Genomic DNA, 20,790 nt, shown 5'->3' with positions numbered 1-20,790 from the left:
TCTTTGTCCTTTCTTGTCTTGAACTCATGTTCATGACAGAAAACACTCCACCAAGGCCCCTAACATGAAGCAACTTCCTGAAAGTCTAATGTAAAGATAACACAGCAGCGCCCTCTCCTGGCAGAAAAGACAAATCAAACTTTGCTCCTGCTTAGCTGATCTCCTGCTCCTCCGTGTATTATTGACTTATTTATTTCTTTATATTTTACATATGCATTAACAAATAAAATGTATGGAATAAGAAAAAATAAGAATGAAAAATAAGAAAGAAAAAAGCCCAAAACTATTTTTCTAAAATGTCCTTTCCGTGTGAGAAAAAGCTATACGTAAAAAGCTCCCAACTTTCCAAGTCATGTTTTCCCCCCACTGTCTTATCAGTTTTCTGCTCTGAGAAGTAGACTGTGGACTCTGCCAGTGCAACACCCCTCATTTTTATTTATTGTTTTTAAGATGAACTTTGGTCCCTGCTGAGGACTGAGGGAGAAGGGACAAAGTTCACAGGGCGCACGTAAGGAGGAGGGGGTGAATAGGAGGAAGGTTAGATTAAAAGAAAATTGACCTTTGAAAGCAAAAACAACAAGTGAAAAGCTAAAACCGGACAGCTCTGGACACATCGGGAGGATTCAGCAAAGGAAAATGAAAGTTTACTTTCTCATGAGCTGAAGAGGGACTGCAGATATAAAATAATGGGGCCTGGCACTGGCTGTGTGGCTGTCGTTTGAGCGTGGTAGTGCACATGAGAGCAGTTTGTTTGCGAGGCAGTAGTGAGGTAAGACATAAGACTAATGGAGGTAGAGGAGAGGGCTGAGGCAGCCAAAGCGGGGCCGAGTCGTTTGACGGCCCTGCAGGAGCAGCTGATCTGGGCCCTGCTGGAATCTGGACTGTCCCGGGAGGTTCTGATCCAAGCCATGGGGGAACTGGAACGAAACAGGGCAAGTGCTGGCAACGAGAAGGGAGAAAGGGGGGATGGAGAGAGCTCAGAGGAGGGAGAAATGGATTTCCCGCCACCTATATTCCGAGAACTGGAGAAGCTCCCTCCAGAGGAGGTGTCCAAATTGAGGACTGAAGTCGAGCACCTACTGCAGTAAGTAGATCCTGGCACTTCTCTGGAAGCTTAATGGCAACAGCGACAATCATCCTAATGTCTCGGTAACTGCTATTCTCACTCAGCAGCTTTTCCAGTAGGACCCGGTCGGATAAATTCTGAAAATTGACAACATCCTTGCCACCGCTTCTGATTCTCCTCGTCTTTGTGTTACCTCCCGTGTGTCAAAACCACACACTTGAGAGTCGAAGCAATACTTTACGCATTTACCTGTTAACACCACTATTCCTATTGTCTTCTTACACTCTGTCCCCATGTCTTTACCAAATCCTCCCTCCTTGCCATGCTTCTCTGACTCTCTCTCTGCAGTCTGGCTCTTGGGCGAATATAAAGAGGGTTCCTCCTTTGCTAGTTACTAATTACCCACCCTCATCATTATTCCCTGACCATTTCTTAATAAATAAGCCAAGAGCCTGAGGTGAAGATTAATAGAGCAGAGCTAGTCATGTGAGACTGTGTTTGCGCAACGCATGAGTGATTTTTGTCCGTTCCGTTTTAAGGCCTGATCCTGAAAATATGGAACACAGACATATAAACATTGGACATTCTGTCATAAACATTAAATGTTTAAAAAAGTGGGGGAAAAGCTCGCTCTAAATAGGATTGTTAAAAAAAAAACCCAACTAATTTTTGCCGATACCTTTACCAAAATGTTTGGAAGCTGTTTGAGACTTTCAAAATAATTTGGTGTGTCTTTAATGACGTTTTCAACTTGATAATTAGGAAGTGTTAAATTAGGCTTCATAAATCTTTTACATGTTTTCCATTCCAGTGATCTGAAAGGGCTGGACTTTGTTCCCCCGTGCTCTCTCTTATCTCTCTTTGTCAACAAACCTCTCTTTGTGTGGTCATATTTTACATCCCTACTGATGTGACAAACTGCCTGGTTAGCACTTCTACATATACTGGTATCTGTTAAGGAAAAGTCCACTAAATAAAAATGCACAAAACTATAAGGTGGGCCGTTTTTAAGCTCAGGTGTCTGTCTGTCTGTCTGTCTGACAGTGAGGATCCCTGGCATGTTGCAAAAATGGTAAAAAGCTACATGCAGCAGCATAACCTACCTCAGCGGGAGGTGGTGGAGTCCACGGGACTCAACCAGTCTCACCTCTCCCAGCACCTCAACAAAGGCACGCCCATGAAGAACCAAAAAAGAGCTTCTCTGTACACCTGGTATGTCAAGAAGCAGTGCGAGATCAGCCAGCGTGAGTACACAAGCCGTGCTGGAGCTCCAAGAGTGCAAAAATAAAAGAAAAATGTGAGGTGTTTAAAAACAACAACAAAAACCATGCTAACTTTTTAAATGTAGAGTTTACCAATGCCAAACGTGGCCTTGCAACTGTGAAGGACCAAGGGGAGGACACCAAGAAAGGACGGAGGAACAGGTTCAAGTGGGGTCCAGCATCCCTGCAGATCCTCTTCCACGCCTACGAACGACAGAAGAACCCGAGCAAGGAGGAAAGAGAGGGGCTGGTGGAGGAATGTAACAGGTGAGACGGGATTTTGATTTTGTGTTCATTTATCTTGTTTTTATAGGGTTGCTGTGATTGATCTAAATTCTTGGCATCTGATCATATATTTCTATAGATTTATAACAATTAACACTTGTAATAAAGATTGTAATAAAGAGAGTCTGATTTCCTCTTTCAGGGCAGAATGCCTCCAGAGGGGCGTGTCTCCCTCCCAGCTTGCTGGCCTCGGCTCTAACCTGGTCACTGAAGTCCGAGTGTACAACTGGTTCGCTAACCGTCGGAAAGAGGAGGCTTTTCGTCACAAACTGGCCCTCGACACGCCTTTCGGCAGTCAGACTGCCTCATCCTCCAACGCCAACCTTCCACCCAGTCCCGAGCACGGTAATAACCCATCCTCATGTATGGAAATTTGAGAGGGAAATCAGAATGGCTTAGAGACATGACTCTACTGGTTGTGCTGCTGGATGCTCATATTTACCTTTATTCTATTTAGACTTGGAGCAATCGACCAAAGTCAGCTGTGATGTGTGTAAACCACGAACCTTATAAATGTTCTGGGACTGACTGGATGATTGTTGTTTCCCCAGGTGTGAAATACAGCCAGCACATCCCATGCGACACTGTGAGCTCAGCCAGAGGCAGCGGAGGGGAGAGAGTGGGGCATCTCATGGTGAGTCCAGTCCAACTGGAACCAAGCCACACACTCCTCGAGACCCATAACCCCAAGCTGGTGAGAGCTCGTGTCCGGATCCCTCGTGGTTCAATATGCTAAATTACCAGCTGCCCTAAACATGCCATCCTCTGGTTTCAGGTGTCCAGCGGTGGGCCACTACCCCCAGTAAGCACTCTAACCTCCCTGCACAGTCTGTCTGCCTCACCTGCATCCTCACAGAGCCTCATCATGGCCTCAGTGCCCAGCGTCATGAGTCTGGGGGAGTCCTCCCTTCTCATTGGTAACATTGGTTCCCTTTATTTCCCATTTTGTAATAAGGGGAAAAATTCTCAGACCAACGTCAATGCTGTTTCACAGGTTTAGCCTCCACGCAACCTCAGACGGTGCCTGTCATAAACAACATGGGAGGCGGTTTCACAACCTTGCAGCCCATCTCATTCCAGCAGCAGCTTCACGCCTCTCCTCAGCCGCCAATACCACAGCAGCTTCAGAGTCACATGGCTGCCAGTCCGTTCATGGCAACCATGGCACAGCTGCCATGTCACAGTAAGACTGCAGTAACATGAAGACTAGAGCTCAACATGTCATCCCCGAGTAAAGATTCATTCATCTGTTTGTCGTTCCAGTGTACAGCAAATCGGATTCGCCCCAGTACCACCCGTCCAGTTTGCTCTCGCAAGCCATGGTCATCGCAGACAGCAGCAGCCTGACCAGCCTCACTACTGTCAGACAGGTACTGGGACTGACCAGAGCTCAGTCTGTTCAGAGCATCTAGTTTTAAAACCTAAATCATTGATTTTTGTTTCGGGCAGATTCTGACCACAGACCCTGAGGAGCAGGAAGACGCACCTTTACAGGAAGACTCTCTAAACATGCAACCACACTCACCTGCACCAGGTACAAAGATGTAAACAGCATGTAAATGTAGGGACTGATAAAGGGATAGAGATTGATGATATGATGTTGACAGGAAAGTTGGATATATTGCAGGAGACCAGAGCTCTTTCTGTCACCTGGATTCACTGATAATCAGGAGAAACGGTCCCACGAGTTGATCAAGGGTTCATATGAAAGGGGTGATGTTGGCAGGGTCTGAGCAAACTGAAAGGGGCGTTTTACAAATCATGACTTCCACAAAAAAATGATTCACTGGAATTAAGACTGATTGTGCTATAAATCACCAGATTATCAATTTTCTGCAGCATTCATCTGATCCTTTTAATAACAGTCGTATTTATATTTATAGATCTTTAATCACCATTTGATACCTTTCTCATTCCCGTCACAATGTGATGCAGTTTGCACTTCATTCGGTGGGTTTAATAAGGCACGGCTTAACACGCCGAACATTTAAAACTTATTCATCCAGCAGAATAAAACATGCTGCGAATAAAAGCATCAGTAAAAATGTGAAACTGAAACTCAAAACATAACCGGCTCCTGACAGTTCGAGTTTTATTCCTTCAGCTGGAGACTGGGTGCCGTTTACAGCTTGAGAGTAAAGACTAAATATAAAAATAGAATTCAACCTTAGTGGAAATTTGATATGAGGTCTTGAAAAAATAAAATTGTTGTAAAATTGTTTAGCGCCGACAGGAATAAAGTTGCATGTAAAAATCTATATTTACATATTCATTATTACCGATGCTCCATGAACTTGTTCATGCATGGAGATCTGCCTGATTCCAGGGATAGTGATGCTATTTTTGGGAGATTTGGTTGGTCAGGTGGTCCAGGTAAGGTTCACGGCATAAGATTAGATTAGATGAAACTTTATTAATCCCTTGGGTGGGTTACTTCGGGAAATTCAGTTTCCAGTAGCACAGCAGCGACAGAAGTTGCGTGTTACAGATACAATAATGGGGAATGAGAGTAAGGATATAAGCATAAGTTACCATGGCAAAAAGTGAACCACATGCAGTACAGAACACCCAGAGTTAACCCTGAAGTTATCTAGATAAGCCAAAATCTGGCTTCATAGTACAGGCCTCAGGTGGAAGCAAACCAAGGCCATGAGTATTGGAGGTGGATTCAAGATGTTCTACCGTGCTGTAGACAGGAAGAAAAATGGATTAGGGGTGATCCTGAAGGAAGATTATGTGAAGAGTGTCAGACAGGCTCACGAGTTTGAAGCTGGAAATCGAAGGGGTGATGCTAATGCTTTGGAGAAGATGGTTTTGACAAAATAACAGGAGGCCGAGCTGGTGTTAAGATTTTCATTGGGAGTGAGCAGGATGGACAAGATTAGACGCTGATTAGATGTTGAAGATGGAGCTGCCAGGGAGGAGGAAAAGACAAAGAGCACAAAGAAGGTTCATGGATGTAGCGAAGGAGGACGTGCAGAGGGTTGGTGTGACAGAGGAGGGTGCTAGAGGTGAGATGGAGGCATATGATCTGCTGTAGAAACCCCTAAAAGGAGCAGCTGAGAGGAGACCATGAAAGCAGACGACTGGTTCAAACACTGCACAAAGCCAAAAGCTGACATTTACCCATTACATGGTGCATAGAGCAAGGCTGGCTACGGCGCATAAGCCAACAGGGTGGTTAGCTAGTCCATCAGAGATGTTTCATTATTTACTTCTTATCATGTGTACATCAATTGACTGATATCAGCAACTTTTTTTTTTACCTTCTACACCTTCACAGAAAAGAACCCAAAGATAATAGACTCTCAGATGTCTTTGTAGCCTGATCCTCATAAATGTCCCAACACAAACACTGTTTTCAAACAATCTGAAGCCTCTTTTCTTTTCTTTTTTAAATTAACAGTTTCATCCGAGAGCCTCGAGCTGTATCCTTCCTCTCAGGCGACAGAAAGCCATCAATCTCACCTCCTCTCACCGTCTCCGACAGAAATCAGCTCCTACATCCCTGCACAAATGGTTTCCACAGCACAGTAAAAGAGTCTCCTGACTGTCAGCTGGATTCAGGAGTGAATCGGGACGTATGCCATGTAAGCTTGGGGCCAGTACTACAAAGCAAGTTCAAAATACCCAAAATACTGGCTTCATCCACCCCAAGATCAGCATTCAGAATAAGTAGTCACCCGAAAGCTGTTATGAACTTGATGCGTCAAACCAGGGTCTTTCCAATCTAGATCTGACCAATCAGAAACGTGGACAAGCAGTGCAACTAATTTTACAAAAGAAGATAAAACTACAGAAACAGAAACACGAGCAGGTAAGGTCTGCAGTGTAGGTTACCATGAAGATGTACCAAAGTAAGAAGCAGGTCGCCTTCGTAACACTGAAAACCCAGAGTTGCACCTGAGCGATGACACTGTTTGACTCAAACGTCAAACTGTCACTGAAACGAGGACACAGGAAATTCACTCGACACAGAAAATCAACGGAAGATTAACACTGACGTGTATTTTTTTATTCAAATATTTGTAAATGTTTTAGAATTTAAACAAAATGTAAACTGATCTGAAACTTGTCATCAGCATGTTACCTGCATTTTTTTAACTCACCTTGAAATATTTTCACTTTTTTGTTTTACCATCATTAATGACAAAGTAAAGACCAATCCCAGCTTTTGAATAAAAATATTTTAAATCTTTGAATTCACCGTGGCAGAAAGTCATTTAAAAAATAATTAAAAATCAGTGCAATGCTTCTTCCTCTGCGTTTTCTTCTTGCCTCTTCTTCTTCTTTTTCCGTTTTACTTTGACTTGCATGTGTTCCTGTTCTGAGTTTGTGAGCTCACCATTACTCTGAGCATCAGGAGTAGAATCTGAGTCCACCTGTTCCCCATCCTCCTGATTCTTCTTCTTCTTCTTCTTCTTAACGCGGCTCTCTTCTCCCTCTGTATCTTTCTTCTTCGTCTTTGTCATTTTTACCGAGCAAGGAGACTCCATCGAAGGGGGTGAGAGCACCAACGAGGGTAACAGATCTTTGACAGACACCGCTGCCTCTTTCAGCCTCATTTCCATCTCATCATCGCTGTCGCTGAAGGGCAGAGAGAGAAAGAATGTCATACGGAGGGAAATAAAAATGAATCAATAACACAAGGAAGAAAACATTAATAGAGATGAAGAACCTTGAGCTGGGAGCAGGCCGACGCCTTACGGGGGCGGGAGGATCTTCAGCTTTCTTTCCTGGGACTGATGTAGAAAACAGACGAAATCCTAGAAGAAGAAAACTGTCAGGTTTAAAGAGATGAACACAAGTTCCCATAGAAACAAAATCTTCTTAAAGAGCCAGAAACTTTACCTTCCTCCTCCTCATCATCATCTTTGTTACATTTAGCTGGTTCTAAACAGGATGAAGTTTGAGGCTTTATCTCTGAAATACAACTGACAGGCAAATATAATGGTTAATAAGATAATCTTATGATTATCAATTATTATAAACAAAAGGGGTTTTTTTTGTTTTTTTGTAGCCAGAGTCGTTACCTGTCAAGAAAGTGTCCTAACTTTCTGGCAACATGCGTCTGGAATCCTGGCGTGACCTGGAGCTCGTTGCCATCATGTTCATGGTCAGCGACAACGAGACTGTTATACAAAAAAACTTTATGAAGCTTATTTTATTTCTGACATTCATATAAAAAACAAAACAAAAAACAGATACCTCTGTACTTGCCTACTGAGATAAAGGATCTACAGCCTTTTGCAAAAGTCTCGAGCCTCTGACTCTGAACTCTCAGGCAGATTTTTCTGCCCTTTCTTTCAGTAATCTGCAGGAATATTTCTCCAGGCTTCTTGGAGGACATTTAAAGCTTTTTGGATGTTTCTGCAAGATTCTCTCACACTCTTTCACTAATGTTATGGTCTGGCCTCAATCTACGACTGATAGTATCCCATTGTGTGTTTTCTTAATTATGTAAGTTTTACTTCATTGCCAATTTTGACAAGATCCCCAACACCACTGCCCAAAACCCCCAAATCCTCTGTATAGACACTCACTGCTGTACCTCTCTCCTGACCTCCTCCGTACATATTAACAATTATTTGAACAATAAAATTCAAATTTGGATTCTTCCCTCCATCAGATCTGTTGCCAACGATTTTCAGTCCAGTTCTTGTGTAATTTAGCATGGGTTCTTGATAGCCACACTTCCACTGAGACCATTTGTTATAAGGCTTCATGAACAACAGATGGATCAACAGAGGGGCATCACTCAGGTCAGGTCTTTGCTAAACGTTTTCCTGTTTTTAAGGGCATAACCCTCAGATACTGTTCATCTGTTGTAGATATTTTTAGTTCTCCATTTGTTTCATCTACTCGTATTTTTTAAAGACACGCTATGAACCATGCCAAGTTTTTGGCCAATAACTTTTTAGTAATCACTTTGTTGGCGTAAAAATATTATTTTGTGGCTGCCAAACTGTGTTTTCTTGGGGATTTTTCATAGTTTCAACTAAAGAAATGGTAACAAGTAATGTGTTTTTGTGACAGGCTGCTATTAAAGTGCCTAAAGACACAATGTTGTGTTAATCAGTGTTAAGTGGCTCAACAAACAAACAAGGAAAGACAACATTCCTTTGAAAATGATCAGGCACAATGACTGAACTGAAAGTGAGTGAAAAAGTAACCGATGTCCAAAGAAACACTGAAAGACCTTCTGAAAAGCCCGAAGAACTATTGCTCAAGACTACTTTAAACAATTCTAAGCAAAATATAAAGAAATCAGGGTTGGTTCGAGTTAAAAACATTAACTTGAACCAACAAATTATTATTACGCAATGCGAGATTAATTTGCAGAACAGATGGATAGTCATAGCTTACAAAAACTAATTTTAAGTACATCTGGGGTTTTTTTTTTTTTCACATTAATTGAATCTAATATCATTACAATTTACTGCTCACATTGGAAAGACACAAAGTTCACATACAGAGCTTTTGTGCGTGAAACAACAACAGCGTGTTACATCTTTGTGGGTCAAACAACCAAATCTGGAAATACTCTAAACCTTTCATACATTTTCCCTCCTGTGCAATAGTGAAAGGAACAACAATGTATTCTGTTGGAACATTGAAGCAGTTTGCACACTTGGACGGATATTTAACACTAAAAGAAGCAAATGGATATTTTAAAAGGTAACACTTACCGCTTTGACTCTTTCACACTGGCATCCGCATCTTAAAACACAGAGAGTTAGTGTCTTTAACAGAGCTACACTGCAGCTGATTAAACCCGCGCACTGTGTTGATTTAGCAAGCTCAGGGGCTAGCTAAAGCTGCGCTATGCTCTTAGAGTCTTACCGTAATGTTTATTTGTAACCAATTAAATAAATTTCATTAGAAAATGTTACTGACCGACAGCTCTTTATGGATGGACTATAAATATTGTGGAAACTTCTCCGGGGTACCTGTTGGGAACGGCTAGCGGTGCACGTATGCTAGCTTGGCCCCTCGGTTCAAACAGAGGAGGCAAACACTAACCTTTGCTTTTGACAGCCTTCGTCTCCCAAACCGCCTCCTGACATCTTTTAAGTACTTCGTCGTCACTGCTGCTGGAGTCGTCCGAAACCCCAACCATCTTTTTAACGGGGGCCGCCATGATGAAACACATGTGCAGCTACTAGTGTTGTGTTTTCAGCAGAGGATTCTGGGTAATGTATTTTGTTACCCAGGTGAGAAAAAACCCCAAAGCGTTCTCAGACTCATCACTACTTTCATTCCGTTTTAAGAAACGGTGGTAAATCAAGGTTAAATATTATTTTCAAATTACTTTTCAAATGGAAATCAGAGTTACATTTCTGGGTCCTGTTTTCTTCCTTTTTCCTAGAGTCACTATCAAAACTATTCAGTGGGTCATGGCATGTTTGGGGTTTTATGAGGTGTGTTTATTTTTGTCTCAATATTTGGGAATTCTGTGCAGACCCACATTAAGTAGGACACATGGTCACTCTAACTTGGACAGGTCTCACAAGCACATCACCTTGTATGCATTTTGTTCAGCAAACTTACAATGTGATATTCAAGTTTCAAGGTGGAAAAACAACATCCCTTATAACTCATTTATATTGAGACTAAGAGAGAGACTAGTCTTGGCACACCTCAGAACAAATGTGAAAACATCACTTTACCCTGCAGGTTGCATAGAACTTAATCATGTATCATGTAGTGGATAAATCGACAACATGATACAGAGAGTTTACTGCAATTTAGACAAAGCTGCTCCTTTAATTTCTCAAGTGCAATTAACACGACTCAGAAAGAGAAGCTCCAGGAAATGTCAGTAAGCATATCCACCATCAGTAATCTAGCATGGATTAGTGACAATCTGACAAGAGAGGTTGCGATATGTGAGACTGGGCAGTGCTGTGTCTGATTTGGTGATGTGCAGTATAGGAGCTCCACAGAGGACTTTGTCATTGCTCATATTTCAGACTTTCAGTACAACCCTGTGATGCCACCTACAAAGACTGTGCAGTGTTTAGCTCTAGTAGTGATGGCAGCAGGGGGGGAGTAGTACAGAGCACTACTTGATGATTTCATAAAGTGATCTGGAAGGAACTGTCTCCTGAATGTGAATAAAACCAGAGAGATGGTGATGGGCTTAGCATCTGCCCTACTGGAGCACGGGCACTTTCTCTAACAGACTGATTCAGCTCTACTGCCAAGAGGACAGAAACAGTTAAACTTTCCCACCACATGTTATGATCTCTTGTAACACAATACATCTGCCTGGCACAGAGACATCTGTCAGATATTAATAAAATATTAATTTTAAAGAATTTCCAAAACATAGGGTAAATAAAGTACTTTCCATCTCATTCATTCACCCATTTTTTTATTTATTTACAACAAATTGGATAAGATGAACATTAGCAAAATTAGCCAATATAAAAACTGGTGACCATGCAGCAGGTGACAGAGTCCAACATAGGAAAAAAAGAGAAGGGCACAGTTGACAAAAGGGTGCCTAATGTGATATCCCATTTGTTGTGGGTATTAACGGACTGCATAATATGTTGTCACTGACTCTTCCTCACTGTAATCATCCTGTTTTATAGAAGGTAATGCTACAAGAATACAGAAAAAGAACATCAGGAGGCAATTTTACATCCCTTCAGCTTTCTGCCACGAGTGGACAAGAAAAGGAGACTTCTGCACATTAAAGGTGAAAAAAAAAAAAAAACTGGATTCAAGGCACATAGAGTCAATAACAGTACAGTAGGAAGAAGTCCTGATGTGTGTATGCATGACTGAAATGCAAATTAACAAATACACTTTAAACAACCATTTGCAAGGTTTCATTACTATCTCCTGCCTTGCAGGTTTTCATTTCAGTAACATAAATTCAAACAAAACCCAACTATGAAGAGAAATCCACGTTTCACCTGGAAATCACTCTGCAAGTGGAGCCCAATTTCAAACTCTTAACTGCTGCCGTTTTGAATAAATTACAGACAACTTTTCAGCATAATGCAATTCAGAGCATCACAGTAAGTAAGGTATTCCTTCTAGCAGGACTGGCATCACATGAAATTGTGCACACTGGAAAACTGGTGTAAAATTTGAAAAAGACATTCGTATACAGATGGGTTAAAATTTGCACAGTCACCAGTATCATCGGTCAAACAGGTCAATGACTGCATCTACCCCAGTGCCTCATTAAAAATAGATCCAACTACCAAGTTACCTCCCTCTGTACTGTCAAGTTGTGTGCTACTGTGGTATTTCATTAGTAAACTGAGAAGGCAATCTCAAAGGAGAAGAGCGTACTAACAGTTCAATAGGTATACCACATGTTTGGCCAAACGCTGCTAAAGAGTGGGATTCACAGCACTGCTGTGACAAATAAACAAAGGATGAAAGAACTATGCAATTGTACAAAGAAGGCAGAAAAACACTTCTAAACATGGACGGCACATAAAAGAAAAACATTTAAAGTCTAGTAACTAGATCTATCCCACAGTTTTCATAGAACAAAGACATGGGAAAACTTTTGTTATAACAATCTAACCGATTGTAGCAGAATGAACATCACACCTGGAATTATTTAAAAAAACAACAACAAACAAACAAAAACAAAACAGGAAAAGGGAGAAGACCATTTTCGAATTAAGGGATATTCTACCAAAGAAGAAACTGGTCATCTTGTACTTCATAAAACGGACACCAAGCTTAAATATCTGACAAACAGTAGCAACTGCTCTCAACTCACATCTGAGGAAGAATCAAACAAATACTAATGCTACATCTATTGATAAAACAAGACCGAAACACCTACATAATGCTTGTTTTTCCATAAAGGAAACACAATTGTCACTTGCAAAAGGTAGTTCAGCTCAAAAATAAACAAACTTATTACATCAGTAATTAAATGAAAAACTAACGTAGTCTACAGACGTTACCACTATAGATGTGTTACTCAAAACTGTCCCTTTCCAGCAGAGACAGCAGGAAATTAAGGCAAAAGTGTTCAAGCAGTTACATTACACATGTATGACAATTCAAAAGGAGAACAGAAAGGTTTCAGTCAGATATAACAGCGAAATACTGAATTAAACATTCTCTCGGACTCCCAGAAACTGAGCTCTGTTCGGTACTGATGAATTGATCCATGATTTCATATGAAGGCAGATATGGTTGGGTTTTTTCCTGCTTCTGTTCCTTTTTTTAAACTATGGTGCTTTATTCCGATAAAGAGTGAATACTTCTGTCTCTGCCCCATTTATTGAGGGGCACAATCCAGAAAATCGGTCTCCTGGGAGCTACTGCATCCTTTTTAAACACGCCCCCCCTTCAGGTATTACAGACCACCATTGTAGGCATAGTCTGCTTTGTTGTGCATGATGAGTTTATTATCCACAAAGTAGAAACTGTCTGATCTGGTCTCATAAGGGTGTGCCACCATTTGACGAACTAGAAAAGGAGAAGAGCACACCATCAATTAAGAAATAAAGATATACAGATCTGGTAATATGAACAAAAAGGAGCAGAACTTACTGAGGTCGTCAGGAAGCTGCGGGAACTCGTAAATGTGTTCACATGTGTTGCAGCTGTTAGGAATGCAAAAACCGAAGTCAAAGTCGAAATTCTTCAGAAGGCGTCCCTGAAAGTAATGCCGCTCAATCATACGGAAGCTGTTAATGGGGCGGTCACCCACTGTGAACTCCACTCTGCAGAGAGGGGAAAAGAGACAAATTAAGAAACTAAATAGACACCCGAGGCTGATCGTGATGCAGTCACACTGTTGTAGTCCATTTACTCACGTCGCACCAACCGTGCGGAGTTTTAGGAAGGCTGGTGTAAACTGGTATCTGACAAAACGCCCCGCACTGGTGTCTGGATCGCCACCCTCCTCTTCACTCTCCACGGGTCCTGACACAGAAGACTAATTCAGCTGACTGGCATACATGCTTTACTGTAGTGCTTGAAATATACATAGGGTGTCTCTTTTCAAGTTATGATCATCCATCAAAAGGCTCTGATACAACTGAATGAGCACAGTTTGAGATGGTGGCGTCAAATCAAATCGGCATTTAAAGAAACAAACAAAAATCTAAATACATGCAGAGGATGCGTTACTAGTGAAAAGGGGAAGCAATAGTGCTTAATCGTGGGTCCTTCTTTTTAGACTTCATGTGTTTTGATAGATTTACATTTGAGATAAAAGTAAGGATACCAATACACAGCTGGGCTGCAGCTCTCGTGCTTGGTGACAATTCATCTTTTTAAATGCATGATAACTAAACAGCTTTAACATGTTTGCATGGATGTATGATCATTTCTGTTATTCATTCAGGTGTGTTCTATATTTTTAAACAATTTTAAGCTTGGTAACATGCAGGTAAATTTTGAGTGTATCACTTACCGCTGTTAGGAGGTTTGGCGATTTCAAAGAGCACTGTTCCTGTCTCAAGATCTCTGATTTTGAAACGTGTGAAGTCAATGTTGTAGATATTATCTTCAGGTCTGCAAAGATAGTCTGGAATGTGGAAGGAAAAAAAGCAAGTTAAGCCAAGACAATCAACTTATGCAGTAAACGTGAGGAAGTTTAACCCTCTGCAGTCAAAGTGATCGTGTTTAGTAACACTGATGTTAACTTTTGCCTTGTTCCAGAGTGGGGTAAACAGACTTTTGGAGAAAAAAAATGTAAATAGTTTTTGATGTGTGACAGTTTGAATGGTTATTTAATTTCATTGCTGATTGACAAGATTTGGTGAAAAATTTAATGAGAAAAAAAAAAGCACATTCTCATTGCCTAGAATTAAGATTAGTGTTATCACCGTTTGTGAGCTTAGACGTCAACTAGCAAACAACTACTAGAAAATAGAGGTCCCCTTATTTAAATTCTTCTGTATTGAGGTTTCTCATTTGATGTCATGTTCACATTTTAAGAGATTTATCCGCCTCATTGGATGTGATTACAAGCTATGTTTGCTAAATTGGATGCAAAGAAGGTGCTGCACCAAAAACCTCCTAGTGATTGCTTTGGTTTCTAGCAGACTGTCATAGCTGCCTGACGTTTTTCAAATTTGTCTGCAAACACTTGCAAACTACTAGCAAAGCAGTAGTAAAAGTATGACGCAAATGGAAATGGAGACGATTGGATTTCAAAGTAAAAGCATGTGGCTCTGGAGGCAATTTGGATTGGACTTTTTTCAGTTTTACTACAGCTCAGAGAGAACCCGACCGTTGCTTGCAAGGCCTCAATGATCAGTCTCTTGGTATGTGTGACTGGGGCTTTAGTAATTACTTAATCAGATACTACCACCAACCTCCAGCAACAGATCAGGGAATACCATTTTTTCACATCATGACTGGAGTCTGCATTGTCACCATGATTGTCACACATCCAAAATAGTGAACACGTTAACAACATGTGGTTGCGCAACTGAAAAACCTCAATATAACAACTTTGTGAAAGTCACACAACTGTTTGGAGCACAAAGACTGACCTTTACTTAGAGAACTGAGACAGCACTTAAGGAGCAGTCAGGCTTTCAGTATCTGTTTTTCTGGCTCCTGCAAACTTCAGTAATGGTGACTAATGCTATAGAAAAAGGTTCCAGTGTTCAAACAATGGCAGTGAGATAGAGCAGAAGTAATGTCATTGTTGTCTGGGTGAGAAAAAAGCTAAAAAACAACATTAGTCACTAGCTGCAGCTGTAGTCAACTGGGTGTCCGATGACAAACCATGGGATAGGGTTCAAGCAGGTTACTACATGGGTGAAGGTGATGACGGTTAGGGGAGAAAATGAAAGAAGCCAGCAATCCAAATGAATTACTCATTAAATAACTGTGTGGGAAGTTGGTCCTTAATATTGATGAACACACAACAGGCACCATAACATTCAGAATTTGTTCCAAATAAGACATGACCTGGGAGAGGAATCCTTATGTTTAGGAAGCCGGTAGTAAGGACTAATGTAAAATATCACAGCATTACAGTGTGTGGAACAACTGCACAGACGAACAAAAAAAAAAGCACATCAATACATAATTACACAAGTTTGTTCAAAACAACAAACTGCATAAATATAGGAAATGCTCCTCCCAGAGATCGAGTTGTCTCCTTATGTTCTAATGAAGCCTTGTCTTAATTTTCTTTTTTTAAAATCAAGGCAGGAAACCCAAGCTGAATGTTTTCAGTAAGATTCTCCTTTTTGTGAAAAAGGAGTACAGCCCGAGAAACGTAAACTTCTACCTACTGCTGTTCAGGTACAGTATCTACATTATATGTAGAATTTAAGATTATTTCATATCGTTTTTACATACTGTACATAAAGCCAAAGTGTTGTAATTACACTTCCCACTTTGTTTTTGTTTTCTTAATATGAAATCATCCACTTGTGTATACTTTACACATAATAAACTAAAATCAAAACAAAGGTTCAACTGATCATTAACTCATTAACAGCCGTGTCAGAACCGAAACTGTGTGCTTTATAATAACTTACTTAATAAACGTGGGTGAGTAGAAGATTCTAAACCTAAAAGTTTAGTCACTACACCTCCAATTGGGAAGAAATGAGAAGAAACACAACAGTACACGTATCTGCCAAACACACTTACTAAAACAAGTTGTTAAGATAATAATAGGCTTTTAGCTGTTTGACCTCCCCAAGCCAGCGTGGGGTGCCCTAAACAATGCTCGCTTTGGGGCTTCAAAGTCCTACTTGCACCCTTGCAAAACCCCCAAAACCCCCAATGAACCCGTGCTCGCAGAATCACCAAAGTAACACATGTAGTATTTACCTTATGAACACATTTAGAAAACGTACCCTTTGGTCGACTGCTCTCAAACTTCTTTTCTTAACGTTAGCCACAATTAGCATAGTGCGTAGCTAGTTAGGCGATCAAATTTCGCCGCTTTCAGCAATGCGCAACTTTACGTTGCCATAACATTACCTTCCGTAACAGCCCGGAGCCCGAGGACATGGTCCGGGGTGATATCTCTTCCTAGAGCCCGGAGTTCATCCTCTGTGACCACAGGCCACTTCTCCGTTTGGCTGCGCCTCGACTTCAGCTTCTTCAGCATTCCTCCGCCACTCTTTCTGTCCCTGTGGTTGCTCTCCGTGCCGGTGTCTGCGTCCTTCGGGCCCTTGCTGACTGTTTGTAAAGGTTTGTTTCGGGAACCGTTCATTTCGGACAGCGCGGCAACAATGAAATGAGGAGCGGAGCCTATGAATTTGGGAGCGATTTAACAAACTAGGAGGTAATCTCAAGATGGCGTGAAACGTGTTAGGGAGATGGTAACGCGAGGTTGTGATTGGCTAAGATCGATGGAGGTTGCCATAGTTACCCCAGGGGTGTGAATGGTTTAATTTCCGGGCCTTTCCGTTTCCTTATGAGCTGCTTGCGTTGTTTAGCTTTTAACACACTGGAGTGATCTGATTTGACGACCGTTTTATCTTTTCTGAAAGCCACCTATCTACCAGTTCTTTCGCTTTTGAAATATATTACCCTTTAATTTTTTTTGTTCGGATGTGTTGTTGGGCCCATGTAAGTGTCGAATATACATTACATCTTTCCAGCGTGTGGCGCTAGTGCGCTTGTCCGAGTTTTGTTGACGGAAGTTCCGACGGAAGTAGAGTAAAGCAGCGATGGTGCGGCTGAAGACGAGGTAAAACGTGCCATTCGTATACTGTTTCCTCTAGCGTGTGTGCTCCTAGTTTCTGACGCTACATATTCTACCGCAGGTATTTACTATGCGAAGTCAACGTGTCGGACAGGAGCCAGCTGTTGCTGCTCGACGACCGAGCAATTATGGTGGCAGTGAAGGCAGCGGTAGCCCGCACACATGGGGACTATGGGGCCGCTATGTGTAGCATTAGATTTTGTGGTAAGAAGTTTTAGATACTTTCCAAGGATCAAGCGACAACACTTGAAAATACCAGTGAAAGTTGTTCAAATAAGCATCAGCACTAAAGTAAATTTTAAAATGTATTTAGCTGTTCGTAATGTTTGCCTGTGGAAGCTGGTCAAGCAAAGTTAAACGAAATAATAATAGTCCCAGCCCTTTGGCTTCTGGGGTGACGACATTCTTCTTGACATCGTGCTAATGTTGCTGGAATGTCGTTTGACTTTTAATTTTTTTGTCTTTTCCCCCCTTTTAGTTAAATATCTGAACGCTCACACTGGAATAGTATTTCTACGTTTTCCCAAAAGGTGTTACAAACTCCTGTGGTCTGCATTGCCTTTCATTACCAGTATTGAAACTCGTGGGCAAAAAATTCCCTGCTTTCTAAACTGTTTGCATGTAGGAGGTAAGAAAAAACTGTAAACTAATATTCCAGAATGAAAAATACATACAGTACTGTGCAAAGGTGTTGAGCCACTCATTGTTTCTTCAAAAAATCTGAAATAGTTACACTGATTTATTGAAAAGTGTGCAATCATAAATTTAAATACTGCATATAGGGCAAAAACAGAGTTTGTACAATTCAAATGAGTTTGAAAATCAATACAGGGTTTGACCACCTTTATTGTTCAACACAGTCTGAACTATCTGTCATTTCATTAAGTAGTCTTCAGGAATAGTTCTCCAGGCTTCTTCATGCACATCCAAAGCTGTTCTTTGGTTGTTGGCTGCCTATTTTTCCTTTCTTTGTCAAGGTGATCCCACACTGCTTCAATGATGTTGACTGGAGGTCAGTCCATGACTTGTTTTTTTTTTTTTTTTTTTTTTTTTTTAATCCAGGTATGCTTTTACTGCACCGGCAATGTGTTTGAGATCGTTGATCACGAGGAAGACACTTTCCAGATGGTATTGCATGGTTTATCAAAATCTAATGCTTAATCTCCTGTGTTCAGAAGATCCCTCACACCACAAACCAAGATAGACTCCATCATGTTTTACAGATGGCTGTAGACACTCACTGTTGTACCCCTCTCCTAACCTCCTCTGTACTTATTGGAGACAGTTTGGGGGGAAAAAAATCTACGTTTGATTCATCACTCCATAAGACCTGTTGCCACTGACTTTCAGTTCGTGTGTAAGTTGACAGACTTCTGGTTGTTTCCCTTCATTAAGAACTGCTTCTTGACAGCCACTCTTCCACTTAAATCATTTCTAATGAGGCAGTGAACAGTAGGTGCATCAGCTGAAGGTTCAGATGCATCTTTCAGATTCTGTGTGAGGTCTTTGCTGGATTTTTTTTTTTACTATTTCTTAAGGACATGACTTTCATATACAGCAGATAGTTAATCTGCTGTAGATAGTCTTTTAGGTGTGCCACTTCCTTTTTTTGTCACCCAGTTCTCTCAGTTTTTTAACAATGGACTGCAGACCATGCTGAGATATACCTAGTTTCCATCTTACAACTCTTTAGGAATCGTCCTCTTAGTGGAAAAAATACTATTTCCCACCCGTCACATTGTTATCGTTGGTATTTTTTCATAGATTAAACAGAAGAAGTGGAAGCAAATTATGTACAGTTTAAAACTGGTTCTTTGCTAAGTTAACATTTATGTGTACGCCACTGGTGAATACCTTGAGTTAAGTGCTGTGGTGTGAATGAGACACGGCGGGTCCAGAGATCACAGTTTTGAGCCATTTTATTCATTCCAGCTGCAGCTCTCGGCTGTCAGCCATACATGCATCACACCACAAAAACTCACAACAAACCCCAGTTCCCCATGTTTTAAACTCGGCGGGCATGATTACGGATACCATGCAGGTGCATCCGCACGGCCCCGCAGACAACGCCCCACCACAAGTGCTTTTTTTTAAATACTTGAATGAATCATCAGTCGGGGTTAAGAAACAAATAAGCATTGCTCTGAAAATGGTCAGGTAGAAAGACTGAATTCACAATAAGTGAAAAAGCAACCAAGAAAAGCCAACAACAAAAAACTTTGAAAGACCTTCAGAAAGCCTGGAAAATTATTGCTCACGACGATTTTATACAATTATAAGGAGGTCTGGCTCCTTGGAAGGAAAATAGAAAGAAATTAGGGGTTGCTCAAGACTTTTGCACAGAACCATACATTTTAACTACATATAATTTAAGGTGAGTTTTTTGTTTGTTTCAGGGACAATTAGAACATGTCAGAAGTTTCTGATCCGATACAACACCCAGCAGCTCCATCGAATGCTGCCTAAATGTAAAAGCGAAGGTAAAGAATTGATTTGAACACTAAATTTTGCAGTTTTGGTCAGTGTGTTTCTTAACACTACACTAATATTATCCTCATAAAGTTGTAATGTTCTACATTTTAACTTTCGTCTTAAATCATATAGGATGTGATCAAGCTCTTCAGTTGTAGATCTTGTAGTTCACTGAAGACAACAAACATTTGATCTTGGGACAACAAACACAAAATGAACAAAAAAAAAATGCAATTTGACGGAGTTCTCCTCGTTTCATTTGCAGAAGAAAAACGGCAGGTTCGCAAAGCAATTCTAAGCTGTTCCCTAACAGAAAGCAAGGAAGCATTTGAAGAGGATTCAGAGAGTGAGGAGGAAGAGGAAGAAGAGGAGTGACTTGACTACATGCTGGGGCCTGTGCTCAGGTTCAAGTAGGATGCCTGGTTGTGCTTGTTTTTTGTTGTGACTGAAAGAGAAGTCTGTATGAAGCATTTGAAGAAATAGATTCACAACTGCAAGAATACCTTGCAGCAGGTTCTCAGTGCTTTTGTTACTTTTAACCCCTCCACCTCCTTTAGATAATTCTCTGCACTGGAGGGACGGTTTACATGGATAACTTTGGGTTGCAGAGTGGTCTGATGGACTGTCTTGAGTGTCTTTCATCAGCAAAGTCATGTGTTTGATCACATGATCATAAGTTAGATAGTTAAATAAAACTGCATTTACACAGTGCGACACAGTACTATGCTCTCCTTCTGAAGAGTCAGACATTTAATTTTGTGTGTTTAATTTGTATTGGTTCCTTTTTTGTCATATTTGTAAATTAAAGCCATAGTTTGAAGATACAGTGTTTGTGATGCTGTTCCATGTACTTCACATGCTCACATAGACCATCTGGGTCATATAGGCAATCAAATACGCACTTTCATAATTTTATTAAGAATATACCATTCATTATATAGAAAGATGTTCTGTAGTACGTATACAAAATTATGGATACAGATACATACAGCAGGCTGTATGTAAATCATGACATCACCCACTGGTTA

At 40.9% G+C, this 20,790-nt stretch overlaps 4 protein-coding genes across 5 annotated transcripts; 2 read left to right on the top strand and 2 right to left on the bottom strand.

The window, feature by feature from the left end:
- The first annotated feature begins 419 nt into the window (after positions 1-419).
- Positions 420-6,815, top strand: hnf1a (HNF1 homeobox a). Its single transcript, XM_004558528.5, has 10 exons — positions 420-1,084; positions 2,111-2,310; positions 2,415-2,595; positions 2,756-2,958; positions 3,165-3,307; positions 3,389-3,530; positions 3,608-3,796; positions 3,877-3,983; positions 4,063-4,147; positions 6,020-6,815. The coding sequence occupies exons 1-10, from the start codon at positions 786-788 to the stop codon at positions 6,148-6,150; spliced, it is 1,680 nt and encodes a 559-aa protein (XP_004558585.3). The 5' UTR covers positions 420-785; the 3' UTR covers positions 6,151-6,815.
- On the bottom strand, positions 6,596-9,797 carry lg12h12orf43 (linkage group 12 C12orf43 homolog). Its single transcript, XM_004558527.5, has 6 exons — positions 9,637-9,797; positions 9,303-9,333; positions 7,647-7,745; positions 7,465-7,547; positions 7,292-7,379; positions 6,596-7,200 (listed from the first exon to the last, which is right to left on the bottom strand). Exons 1-6 carry the CDS (start codon positions 9,764-9,766, stop codon positions 6,855-6,857), a joined length of 777 nt encoding a protein of 258 aa, XP_004558584.2. The 5' UTR covers positions 9,767-9,797; the 3' UTR covers positions 6,596-6,854.
- Positions 9,798-10,970: 1,173 nt separating this feature from the next.
- Positions 10,971-16,795, bottom strand: unc119b (unc-119 lipid binding chaperone B). Its single transcript, XM_004558530.5, has 5 exons — positions 16,561-16,795; positions 14,021-14,134; positions 13,419-13,527; positions 13,153-13,325; positions 10,971-13,068 (listed from the first exon to the last, which is right to left on the bottom strand). The coding sequence occupies exons 1-5, from the start codon at positions 16,793-16,795 to the stop codon at positions 12,956-12,958; spliced, it is 744 nt and encodes a 247-aa protein (XP_004558587.1). The 3' UTR covers positions 10,971-12,955.
- On the top strand, positions 16,642-20,586 carry pop5 (POP5 homolog, ribonuclease P/MRP subunit). Of its 2 annotated transcripts, none has more exons than XM_076890580.1 (6): positions 16,642-16,773; positions 17,187-17,275; positions 17,352-17,494; positions 17,769-17,918; positions 19,687-19,770; positions 20,028-20,586. In XM_076890580.1, the coding sequence occupies exons 2-6, from the start codon at positions 17,256-17,258 to the stop codon at positions 20,135-20,137; spliced, it is 507 nt and encodes a 168-aa protein (XP_076746695.1). In that variant the 5' UTR covers positions 16,642-16,773; positions 17,187-17,255; the 3' UTR covers positions 20,138-20,586. The 2 variants fall into 2 exon arrangements, with proteins under 2 accessions (XP_076746695.1, XP_004558586.1); XM_004558529.4 differs by having other exon boundaries at positions 16,743-16,867.
- Positions 20,587-20,790: the final 204 nt, after the last annotated feature.

The sequence above is a fragment of the Maylandia zebra genome, linkage group LG12 (genome assembly GCF_041146795.1).
Source record: "Maylandia zebra isolate NMK-2024a linkage group LG12, Mzebra_GT3a, whole genome shotgun sequence".
NCBI lineage: Eukaryota > Metazoa > Chordata > Actinopteri > Cichliformes > Cichlidae > Maylandia > Maylandia zebra.
The sequence above is the reverse complement of the archived record's forward strand: the minus strand, read 5'-3'. Positions and strand labels throughout refer to the sequence as shown.